Genomic DNA, 12466 nt, shown 5'->3' with positions numbered 1-12466 from the left:
GGGGCCTGATTCTGGGATTTAGACTCCTAAAGTGGCAGTCAGATGCTTAAATACTTTTGTGAATCTAGCCCCTAGCTGCTTTTTGTGCCTTTAAACTGCACCCCCTCCCCCATAAGGGCAAGATTCTCAGAGGAGTTTGAGCAAGTGAGGTGTTGACATCCAAGGTGGCTGGGGTGCCTAATCCTCACAGGCTCCTTTGAAAATCTCAGCGGTACTCCTTATGGGGGTGGGGGAACGCCTGCTGAACTGCACAAGGGACACAAAGTTAGGCTGGCTTAACTACATCGCTCAGGGCTGTGAAAACGGTCACTCCCAGTGCTGAGTAATTAAGCTGACCTAAGCCATGGTGTAGGCAGCAAAGTGACAAATTCTTTGATTGACCTAGCTACTGCCTTTCAGAGAGGCAGACTTCCTGCAGTGACAGAACTACTCCTTCTGTCTCTGTAGCAAGTGTCTGCTTTACAGCGGCACAGTTGGTGCATTTCTAGCATAGACACCCCCCGAGCATCCGATACAGATGCATGAAGTAGTTGCTCTGCATTCCCCCAGCCACTCAAGCAGTAGTGAAACTGCACTTTTTTTTGGTTGAGAAAGAGTCACTGAGCAGGTCCCCGTGGAGGCAGACACCCCCTCAAATGAGAACTTTGCCTGATTGTCACAGAACTTTGTGTTTATTAAAGTAAGGTTTCATCAATGTACAGAACTGACAAAAATTTTCCAGGAAGATTGACAAACATTTACAATTCATATATATTTGAACACTGTAGGTATAAATAAATAAAAGTTCTCTCGTTATATTATTTCCTGGGAAGCCTCCAATGAAACCAACTCTCTCAGCTGGCCCCTCTGCAGCAGTTCTATTAACCACTGATGAACAAGAACTCCTACTTATTCTTAACATCCAGTGTTTTAAAATTATTGCTTATTACCAGATAAAAGAGCAAGATGACATAGTAGGGGTCATTATTAAAAATCTCATGTCACAAGCTTTGTAACAGCACGCTCTTTCTTGCACAATACGCTCATCTTTTTTCCCCTGTTTAAAATAATGCAGTTATGACGACCAAGGTTTTCCAAAAGCAGCTAGTGATTTTGGGTGCCCAACCAGAGGTACCTTAAAGGGGCCTGCTCTTCACAGGTTAAGGTGCCACAAGTACTCCTGTTCTTCTCTTCACAGGTTAGTGCTTAGCACACCCTGAAAACCAGTTTCCTCTAAAGAGTCAAGTTGAGTATCAAACAACGGAGGCATCCCAAAATCACTAGTCACTTTGGAAGGTCGTGGCCGATTTGTTTACAGAGATCCAATGAAAAGGTTTCAATAACCCAGCGTCACACGTGCTTTGCAAAACAAGTCTTTAGAACAGAATCTCACTGGGAGCTAAGCTTGGAATAAGGATCCTTCATCTCAGCACTGGCTTCATGCTTGGGTTACAGAGCTCAGTGCTGAACAAGCAGTTACCAATCTCGGGAGGGGAGATGCCAGCCGAAGGAATAGGAGTTGATTTTCTGCCACCACACCTGCAAGAGTAGCTACAGGGCTGAATAAATAAGAAGGAAAGGAATGTTCTCTTTGTGTAGAGCTGCTGATGAAATGAGAAATCATACCCGTGTCGAAATCTTATTATTGGACAAGTGCAGTCCTTGACACGCGCAACTAAATCCACTCACAAACTTATTCACCCGCTCGCTGCCTATTGAACCTTCCCACTGCCGAGAGTGATCAGCCCCCACATGTCTTAGCTTGGCTGCTGAGGGAATGGGGGAAGATAAAGTCTCATTTACATAATGCACAATACAGTCCATTTTAGTCGAGGGATGACCCCACCATGGAGAGAGGTTTAATACGTTTCTAGTCAAAGGCGGTTTAAAAAAAAAAAAAAAAAAAAGTAGTCTCCCTCAGAGGTTCTCCTGACTACAAAGGACAATGTAGGGAACATCCAGTTATGAGATGCCACTGGGAGCCGCCGGAAATACAGAACTTTATATGCTGCTCTAACTAAGGGCATCCCAGCCTTTACAACACTTTGTACAGTGGGTTCCCCTCCTCCCCAAACACACCCCCATGTCCTTGCTCAGAGATTGGGCTCGTATATTCTTCCACCTGCAGAACTCAGGTTCATAGCAGCACTTGCTCCTTTCCACCGGGAGACATCCCTGCACCAAGGCCCACTCTTAGCCCCCATGGATCTTTTTGATTGTTCCACCCTTGCGCTTCTTGCTCACAATAAAGTCATTTTACTTGGGCACTTTGCGCTTGTCCTCCGAAGGAAAGAAATCACGTCGCTTCGGCTAACCTCAGCGGGTGAACCAACTCCCATGAGGGAATGGAAACCCAGCACACCTCCTGCCCAAGCAGTCTCTTCAGGGCAATGGAGCAAGGACGTGCTGCATTTCTTTCTGATGGTCTTCCACTTTCACAGCACTGGGTCTCTTTGGATAGGCGATGCTGGCCATCTTAAAGAATTCATCGGCAGCGTCCAGTGCAATAAGACGATCCTGTCAAAATAATGGAGTCGTCAGAATTGCTGGTATCCATTCAAAAATGCCCTCTTCAGACACGCTTGAAAAGACATAAGGCCTCATCCTTCATGGTGTCATGCCAGTGTCCTGGCTCCAAGAGAAATAATGGCATAAAACTGGAGTAACTCCTGGCTGAATCAGGGTCATGGTCTACAGTGCAGACATGTTTCCATTTGTGCCCAAGCCAGCCACCAGTGCAATCTTGGACTGAACAGTCCTATCTGGGAGACTGAGGTACACGGGGCTTTGGTCCTGTGCATTTCACTACTCATGCCACTTTTGTGACCGTATTAGCAGAGACAGAGCGGGTTAGAGAAAATAGGAACATTTATCTACCTACCACCACAAAGAGGTATCGCTCGCAGAGCTCCCAGCTTTTGGGGAAAATGTTTGTCTCCTCAGAGAGCTTTAACAGGATCTCCCGGGCTTTGCTCATGTTCTGAGAATCGCTGACGATGCTCAGTTTAGTTACCGATAACAGGGAGTCTGCTTCCTTCTGAAACCCTACGACAGAGATGATCAGTCCAGTTTAAATGAAAGGCACAAAACATGGCAGGATGTAAGTGGGCAAGAACATTATTGCAAAGAACCAACCAACCCAATCCATCTCTCTCCTGGTAGACAGCTCGGTATATATTTGGAGGTTCGCTATTCCCCCTCTGCCTTGTGTGTTTGCCTTTTAGTGTTCCTATTTTATACCCCATGACAGGAAAAAATAAATCACACTTGGATAAAATGAACTAGCAATTTCCTCTGAGCAGACTTCACTGTGTACCCTTGCTGTAGGGTGAACGGGAGGCCACCAGTGAGAGAACATTTGAAACTGCAACACGTGCATTGTGCTTTTCTGATTAAGGGGCCTTTACTTGTGCCGATTCAGTCTTTGACTGCTCCATGTGCGTAGACAGTGAGTACGTTCAGTGTAGGTGGGTGCCCTGCTCTTTTCGTGATCCAGCAAGCCCCTATGTTGCTGATAGAACTGAACATATTCAGTTCCAAATTTCAGGCCAAAATTTTTTTAAAAAAAGCCAACCAACTGAAGGGAAAAAGCAACACTGCAAGAGTAAAAAGTGCAGGTAGTTGTTTGGGACTGAAACAGTCAGCTTTTTTTTTAAATAAGAGAAGCATCTGTGGGAAGAAAGCGACTTGGCATGTAATCTCTGTGATCTACCCATAACCCTGGCCCCAGGAAGTCTGGGATTACAGCGTCATAAAGGTTCTACTGATAAAGTTGGTCTGTATGGGCTTGTGGTTAAAACATGGGACTGGGAGTCTGGAGATCTGGTGGTTTATATCTAGTTTTGCTACTGTCTTCCTGCGTAGGCCCATCAAATTACTTGATTTGTGTCTTATGTTTCCCCAGCCCAGGGGAAGATAGGTAGAGGATTTCTTATACATCACAGAGGTGTTAGTGTTTGAAAAGGATTTTGTGCTAGTGTAGGGTTACCATATTTCAGCGAGCAAAAAAGAGGACGGGAGGAGCCCCGCCCTAGCCCCGCCCCTGCCCCTCCCACTTCCCGCCCCCCCTGACCTCCCAACCCTCCCCCCGTTCCTTGTCCCCTGACTACCCCCTCCTGGGACCCCTGCCCCTAACTGCCCCCCAGGACTCCACTCCCTATCTAAGCCTCCCTGCCTCTTGTCCCCTGACTGCCCCAACCTTTATCCACACCCCCACCCCCAGACAGACCCCTGGGACTCCCACGCCCCATCCAACCACTCTCCACCCCCTGACAGCCCCCCCCAGAACTCCTAACCCATCTAAACCCCTCTGCTCCCTGTCCCCTGACTGCTCCGATCCCTCTCCGCACTCCTGCCCCCTGACAGCCCCCCCCAGAACTCCCAACCCATCTAAACCCCTCTGCTCCCTGTCCCCTGACTGCTCCGATCCCTCTCCCCACTCCTGCCCCCTGACAGCTCCCCCCCAGAACTCCCAGCCCCCTACCCCCCGCTCCTTGTCCCCTGACTGCCCCCTCCTGGGACCCCTGCTCCTAACTGCCCTCCAGAACCCCACCCCCTACCTAAGACTCCCTGTTCCTTGTCCCCTAACTGCCCCCTCCTAAGACCCCCCCCCCAACTGCCCACCAGGACCCTACCCCCTACCTGTACCCTGACTGCCCAAAACTTTCTCCACTCCCCCCAAAAAGCCCCCCCTGTTTCTTGACTGCCCCCTCCAGAACCTCCCTGCCCCTTCTCCTGCCCCCCTTACCCTGCTGCTCAGAACAGGGTGTTGGGCTCTGTGCGAGCCGGACACGTGGCTAAGCTCCCCAGCACAACAAAACCCGGTCCCTGGCCCTGCACAACAAAACCCGGTCCCTGGCCCTGCACAGTGCTGCCGGACTGGGCTGCAGGGGAGAGCTGTCCTTGTATCAGCACAAAGTGCTCTCGCTCCCGTTTTGCTACGCTGCATGGCAGAAACCGCTCCCAGTTGCAAAAGGGGAGGGCTGCACTTTGTGCTGAGACACTTGCTCAGAATGCAGGGTGGAGCTCCTCTCCAGCTGCTCCTGAGTCCAGCCCGGGACTTTCCTGCAGCCCTCCCAGCCGCTCGCTCTTCTCTGCCGGGGGAGGGGGGAAATCCCGGACATTGTGAGTGCTTTACAAATTCCCTCCGGACGCTATTTTTAGCACAAAAAGGAGGACATGTCCGGGTAAATCCGGACGAATGGTAACCCTATGCTAGTGTAGTACTTTATATCTAAGGAGCTCAGTGCATTACGGATCTGTAATAAGCAGTGTGTAGAAGCTAACCAAGTCTGGTTGATAAAGGTTAACAATGATTCACAGTTTCAGTGCATAAGATTCCCTCCATCATCACATTTGGGAAAACAAAATTCCTTTTCTCTTAGTGGTCACGTCTTTGCAAAAGCAAAAAGCCCAGGAACTGACACGTGATCCAGTTCCCCTGTGCCAGAGAGAGACTTCCACGTGAGCAGTGCAAATCACTGCCTTCCTGATCTGCCGAAATTTTGCATCGATCTTGCCCAGGTGTCAATAACTACACAAGGCCATGGGGACTCTAGCCACACATATCATTGCAGTTTCCTCTAGAGGACCAGCCAGATGTGTTTGGATCACAAGGTGGATTTAACTCTTTCCAGGACAAGTAGGCAAAGCAGTGGAAAGAAAAGGGTATTGCCAAGTAGTTTGATTCATTTAAACCCTATTTAAAATTTCTTTACGGTTCTTCAGATCTGCTAGTATTAACCAGAGGAGGAAAAATGGATAATTTCACATCACTTTCATCAGAAAAAGCTTTGGGGAAAATGTAGTTTTAACGAGATCAGTGCTCTTTCATTCTGAGCTGCCTTGCTCTTAAGACAGGATAATCCCCAACCCCATTGTCCAAATAGCCTGGGGACAGGGATTTTATTTGGATAATCAGAATGTGGTTAATCAAGGAGGCTGGACCCAGCCAGCCATTCAGCAGCAGGGTGGCCTCCCCCAGGGCTGGCGGCTCATTCTTCTCCTCTGCAGTCCTGGCCAGAGTCTCTGCCCTGATCCCTCACTCCCATGACAGCCGGACTGCAGAGGTTCCCTGCACTGCCACTGGGCCGGCGACATCTGACTCCTGCAGGCACAAGGTGTAGGGCAGAGCAGAGACCCCTGGCCAGGACTCTGCTAGGCCTGCAGATCCTCGGCCCTCCCCTGCACCTCCAGGTATTGGGTGTCACCAGGAGCCCTCTGCAGCTCAAAGATGGGGGCTCATCCTCCTCCTCCTCCCCCCAGTCCTGGCCCTGAGATGCCTGGGAGACAGCAAATGGATCTGGAGAACGCAGCGGTTCGGATAATAGGGGTTTGGATAAATGGGAGTATACTGTATACTGTATCACGATGCAGGCGTTAAATAGATGAACACCATGCATGTTGTGGCGGGGTAGAGGGGATACCCAGGGCCGGTGCAACCCATTAGGCGACCTAGGGCGCTAGCATTTGGGGGGTGGCATTTCGGGTCCTTCGGCGGCGACCACGGTGGCCAGATCTTTAGGAGGAGGGAGCTGGGGCCAGGGGGGCGCGGGGAGGGCCTCCTGCAGCAAGTAAGGGAGGGGGCGGCACACAGGGGAACTCCCCGCCCCAGCTCACCTCTGCTCTGCCTCCTCCCCTGAGCACGCCGCCCCGCTCTGCTTCTCTCCCTCCCAGACGCCAAAGAACTGATTGGCGTCGCAAGCCTGGGAGGCAGGAGAAGTGGAGCAGCGACAGCGTGCTCGGGGAGAACGCGGAGCAGAGGTGAGCTGGGGCGGGGAGCTGCCGCACAGCTCCCCGGGCGGGGGGGGGGGCGCCACAGGGCGGAGGGGGAGGCGGAGAGCTGCCACAGGACTCGGGGGGGGGGGGTGGAGCTCACCTAGGGCGTGAAACATCCTTGCACCTGCCCTGGGTCACCCCCTTTCTTATCTCGTGGAGCACCTACCGCCACTCCGTGTAACCACAAAGGCAACTTTTTGACTAGTGGACCCACACAGAGTTTACAGAGCCAGTGGCCAGACCCCTCCTCCAAGCCCGCCCGCTTGCCCATGAGCAGCTGCGGAGAGCCACAGCCCAGCACTCCTTTGCGTGGTGGGAGGGAAAGGACCCAGTGTCCCTCTGCGCTACCTCTTTCCAACTGCACCCATCTTCAGTGAAGCCTTGGTGGCTACGTCATTTTGCATCTATGCAAAACAAAAGAAACGGGGGGTGGGGGGAAAGAGATTACCCCAAGATATGAAGGCGTCAGTAACAGCCTTTGCTGAACAGCTGTCCTGCTGCAAATAAAATAGCCACGACCTCAGGTTTACCTAATTCTTCCAAAATACGCTTCCATCTGCTTCTCACTTCCCTTCGGATTTGCCGCAAGGTATAGATGTCGTAGTTCAGTTTTTGCCATTCCTGCAAGGCAAGGGGAGAACAGATTCAGCCTTCTTCACTCTGCACAGCTCGTCCCACATGGCTCTTTTCCAGCGATTTGTACTCCTGGCGACCCAACCACATTCATAGGTCTATGACAGTAACGGCTCACTCCACAGGTCTGTTCCCAGTGTGGATTTAGAGCCAGAGCTGCTTACTTTACCAACTAAAATCAGTTTTTCCTATTTTAACCTTCTTGCCACAGCTATGGGAGAATGGACATGAGTTTGGCTTAAGCATCAACATAATTAAGTTCTAATCACAAGGCCCAGTGTAACTGCATTTTAAAATATGGGCTCATCTTTCCATAGCATTGGACCTACAGCTGGTTGAAAAGTGCAAAGTATTGTCAGTGAAAAAATGCTGAAGCAAGATTTTTTTTAAAATCAAGAACAGAAAGCTAAAAACCACAAAACGCTTCTATTTCTGTCAAAGAACCAGAACACTTCCATTCCTCCACCCCCAGAAAAGGCCATTTTTTCCCCCCATCAAAAACAAACGGACCAGAACATTTCAGCCAGTCTCAGTTGGACCCAGTTCTTTTCCCAGTGAAGTCACTGACCTAACTCCCATTTATTTCAATGGAAGTTAGGTTGCTCTCTCAAAACATGGACAAGCTCTACTCAACGAGTTAAACTTGGGTGTCCTCGTGAATGTATTCTGTCCTCAGTTACACTGGTATAATACCCAAGAAACTCCATGGTCTTCAAGTTGTACTGTATTGCAGAATTTAGCCTATAATTTTTGAAAACTTTGCCAATGATTTATGGGTCCAATAGCTGAAAATGAACTCCTCATTTGGGGCAGGGGAGAGAAAGTGGGGAATAATCTAGAAACAGAGCCCAGCCCTCTGCTGGATTCTGCAATGCTATCCCAGGATGCAAAACAAGGTGTGCTGGAAGGAACTGGTTCATTTCCACTCCCACTCAGTTGGTCTGAAGCCCTAGATATATCCTCCCATCAAAGAGCTTTTCCTGGAATTTGGAGACACAAAAAGTTGTTCCTGTGATGATCTCTTGTCTACTGATACCAGACCTTCCATTGCAACTTCTGATTTTCCCAGGCTTCTAACTGCCAAAGAAACGGCACCTTTGGGTTACAATTTTCCGTGTCTGATCACAACCCACAGGATTTGTGATTTTGTTGTTAAAGTTTGAGCATAACCCAGTGACACATTTCAATTAGGCCAGGGCCAGATTTGCAGAAGAGCTCAGCTCCCATTTAGGCATCTAAATGAAGATTTTCAGAAGTGCTTAGGGTACACTGCCTGCCGGATCGGCGGGCAGCGATCGATCCAGTGGGGATCGATTTATCACATCTAGTCTAGACATGATAAATCGACCCCCGAGCCCTCTCCCATTGACTCCTGTACTCCAGCGCTGTGAGAGGCGCAGGCAGAGTCGACGGGGGAGTGGCAGAAGTCAACTCATCGCGGTGAAGACACCACAGTAAGTCAATCTAAGTACGTCGACTTCAGCTACATTATTCATGTAGCTGAAGTTGCGTAACTTAGATCGATCTCCCCCCAGTGTAGACCAGGGCTCAGAGAACAATAGAAATTGAGCCCTTTAGAAAACCTGGGCCACTATTATTTAACTAGCCAAAAAAGCAAGATCTTTGTTTTGTCCATGCTTAACTCAGAAATGGCTGATTTTTTACAAGCCAGGACTTATTGGTACTGAGGAGTAGTCTTCAAGCTAATGGGCAACATTAACAGTTAAAAATGACTGAACAACTAGGTTTGCATATGCGATTTCCATTCAATTTACAGTTACTATGCAATTTGTTGTGCTGCGGAATACAAAGTATCCAGGTTTTTAGTGTCATTTTGTACTAATCTTTTAATCTGGTATCCCACACCTGAGTAAATTTTGACCCTGGAACTGTAAGAGTGACATTAGTATAGCTATTTGTGCATTAGTGTTTCAATTGACATTACAGAGATTAAATGCCAACACTTATTTATACAACATCAAAACTGTGCACACCAGATGGGGAATGCAACAAAAGTAAGATTCCCCTAGTAATCACGGCACTCCCACAGTGCATGTGGCCCGGCACTCCCACAGTGCATACTCCAATCCAAGTATGCAGTTGTATATTTGAGGTTGAGTTGGACCCGTTATACATTAAGGTATCCATTTAACATAGTAACTAGTCATCCAAAATACACTCTGTCCTTTGCTACTCCTGATTACTAATATAAACATGTTAAATGGATACCTGAATGTTAGTCCATTTTTCAGGTGCCACAGGACCCTCTGTTGCTTTTTACAGATTCAGACTAACACGGCTACCCCTCTGATACTAGTAAACCTAGGTGATCAATCACTTCGTTCCAGTTACTCATAACTTTCATCTTTTGGGCTGTATATTTCCAAGTCTGACCTCTGCTCACAGGGTGAAGACTTTTGGAAAGTTTAAGCAGTGATGGTTCAGCTTCTTTCCTCCTCTAAAAACAAAACAGACGCCTCACTTAAAAAGGCACAAAGCCATCTACAAAAGAACTGGGGGGGGGGGGGGGGAGAACACTTGGACATTTCATTACACTCAAACCCAGTTAAATTACATATGTGAGATCAGATCCATATGTTTAATAGCCATTATGGAGGAGACAGATGTTACCAACAGCCAATCAAAGCTGCATTGTATGCCTGACTTTCTAATCCCATTTCGCCATTGTAATAAAGACTTACAGACAGCTGTATACAATGTACCTTTCCCTGCACATTCGTATACATCTTGTTTATTATGCCATTTTAATCAAAGTAATTTTTATATATGTTTTAATTTCCAGAAATTTAAGAGCCATTAACTAAAATTATAGAGCACGTCTGGATCAATTAAAGAAGGGAGAGTGATCTGCCAGTAAAATGCATTATGTTGATAATTTTCCTACAATTACACAGAAAGTGTGCAAGAGAAACTTGTCATTTTTAATAGATAATCACTAATAGTGAAATGCTAATTTAGCTTTTAAAGGTGACCAGCAGATATTGGGATCAGGTCCCATTTTCTCTTCTTTAAATTTTAAACAGGCATTAAAAACCACTTTAAATATGTGTTTTTGTTTTTTCCTAAAGGCTGCTTTTGCTCAAATTTGCTCCAAAATAACATTGGTTTTAATTTTGGGTTAAAAAAACCAAACCAAAAACATCACATTCTGTCCTATTTCGATTTAATACGTTGGGATTTTTAAAGGGAATCCACCCCACAAACTTGTACTGAAATAAGGAGCTGGGGGGGGGGGGGAAAGGTGTGAATTAAAATCAATTGGGTATTTTGATCAAGTTTAAGTGCAGATGGGGGTGGGGAGTTCTGTTTGCTTTTTACCCAGAAATATCATAGTTAGCAGAAGGTTTGGACAAGTGGAGCAGGCTCGGTCTCTGCTCTCAATTGATAGGGTCAGACATGTTATAATCTTTCACATACACATGCTCCTTTCAAGTGCTTTTTAAAAGTTTGGAATTAAAACCAAAAATATCCAAAAATCCCATGTGCTCTCAATTACTCGATTTTATTGCTCGTGAGAACATTGCATCCCTAGTTCTCCAGCCCACTCCACCCCCAAGAGTCCTGCAGCAAAACCACAGAAAAGTGAGTTTTTAAGAGAAACTGAAAAGCAGAAATTCCATTCTATGGAACCATATTGACACCTCCTTCTGTCCCCCTCTCCCTCCCTCCCTCCCTCCCTCCCCCCCCCCCCCCGAGTCATCAGCAAGGTTGAGATGTTTAGATCCACAGCACTGAGCTAAAAGAGTAACTGATAGCAGGAGGAGGCTGTTATTTTCTGTGTGGAGCAGCCCATACAAGGGGATGAGACTCTCTTTGTCTCTGGGTCTCACAGCTATTTACTAGCCTGCACAGGACTGTTGAGACTCAGGAAGCCTGGGTTCTAGTCCCAGTTCTGGAAGGATGTGTGCTCTGGGGGTTACGGATCCTTCTGCCCCCAACTCATCCTCAAATTGCTTTCATTGCCACCACCCCCGAGACCTTTGCCAGACCCATGGCTCTCACACCTCTGAATTCCACTCAGACTGACGGCTCCTCCTCACTGCCTCGGCACCTGCAGCACTGAACACAGAATCTTCATGCTCTCAGTTTGGATCCAGAGGCCCCAGTGGCCCCCGCAATGAGGAGGAGATGTGGCAGGGAGAGTCCTGCTCGGCCCAGCAGCTCTTGAATGCAGCACGCTCAGTCACAACAGCGGGGATGGCACATGCCTAGTCTAGCTGGCACATAGCAGCTCTGCTGGGAGGTGATGGAGTGCGCTCAGTGAAGACAGACTCTTCAGAGAGGTCACCACCATTTTCTGAGCTTGTGGGAATGGAGATTTTCAGAAGCGTATAACCCTGCTTGTGAAAATCTGGCCAAGCCAAATCCCTGGCACCAGGACAACCTTCCTGCCAAATATCAAGTCCCTGCTTCAAAGCTTGGGCATGCTTGAGCTTCTCGGTGAAGTTACTGTAAGAAATTGGAGTCAGCTGAACAACTCCCTCACTCACACCCCTCTGGAAAAAAAAGCCTCAGGCAGACACCTGACAAAAGGAAATTTCAGCCTGAACTATTACAGTTTGGCAAAGCTAAAGGCAACTGTAAACAGGGTCTTATAATGGAAGTGAAGTTTGCCTGGCACAATAGCCCTCAATACCAGCTCTACCTCAAATGACTCGTGACAACACCTGCGTGTTACTAGGAGACAAACTGGATGTGATGTTTCCATATTGCACGTCTAGCACATTCATACTTAGGGCGCTGTGTGTAATTACTGCGTGCACCTCTGTACTGAAATGGCCTTAGGTGCACTGAGCAGAAGGACACCATGTTCTTCCATGGATGATTCAAGACATTTGGGTACCAGTCATATTTACAGCACGGTGGGGCGTGGGCCATCAAATTGAGGCTCCGGCAAGAAAGGATGAAGACAAGAACTTCTCACTCATTTTCTCCTGACTCACTAATGAACTCCCTCGCCCTGCCACGTCACAGAGGCAGGTGGGTGTGAGCTGCTGACTCCTTGCATCTGTGATGAACTAGGTTTACAGGACCGGGAAATCCAGATCTTACCTTG

General features: G+C 48.0%; 1 protein-coding gene across 1 annotated transcript; it reads right to left on the bottom strand.

Annotated features, from left to right (window-relative positions):
* Positions 1–652: 652 nt before the first annotated feature.
* LOC101942881 (melanoregulin) lies at positions 653–7377 on the bottom strand (the record flags this gene model as incomplete). Its single annotated transcript, XM_065580072.1, has 3 exons — positions 653–2496; positions 2861–3024; positions 7287–7377. Coding segments are annotated over 3 exons (390 nt in total), but the record flags the coding sequence as incomplete, so codon positions are not given.
* Positions 7378–12466: the final 5089 nt, after the last annotated feature.

Source organism: Chrysemys picta, unplaced genomic scaffold (assembly GCF_011386835.1).
Source record: "Chrysemys picta bellii isolate R12L10 unplaced genomic scaffold, ASM1138683v2 scaf1491, whole genome shotgun sequence".
Lineage (NCBI taxonomy): Eukaryota > Metazoa > Chordata > Testudines > Emydidae > Chrysemys > Chrysemys picta.
Note: the sequence above shows the minus strand (reverse complement) of the source record. Positions and strands in the feature narration are given on the sequence as shown.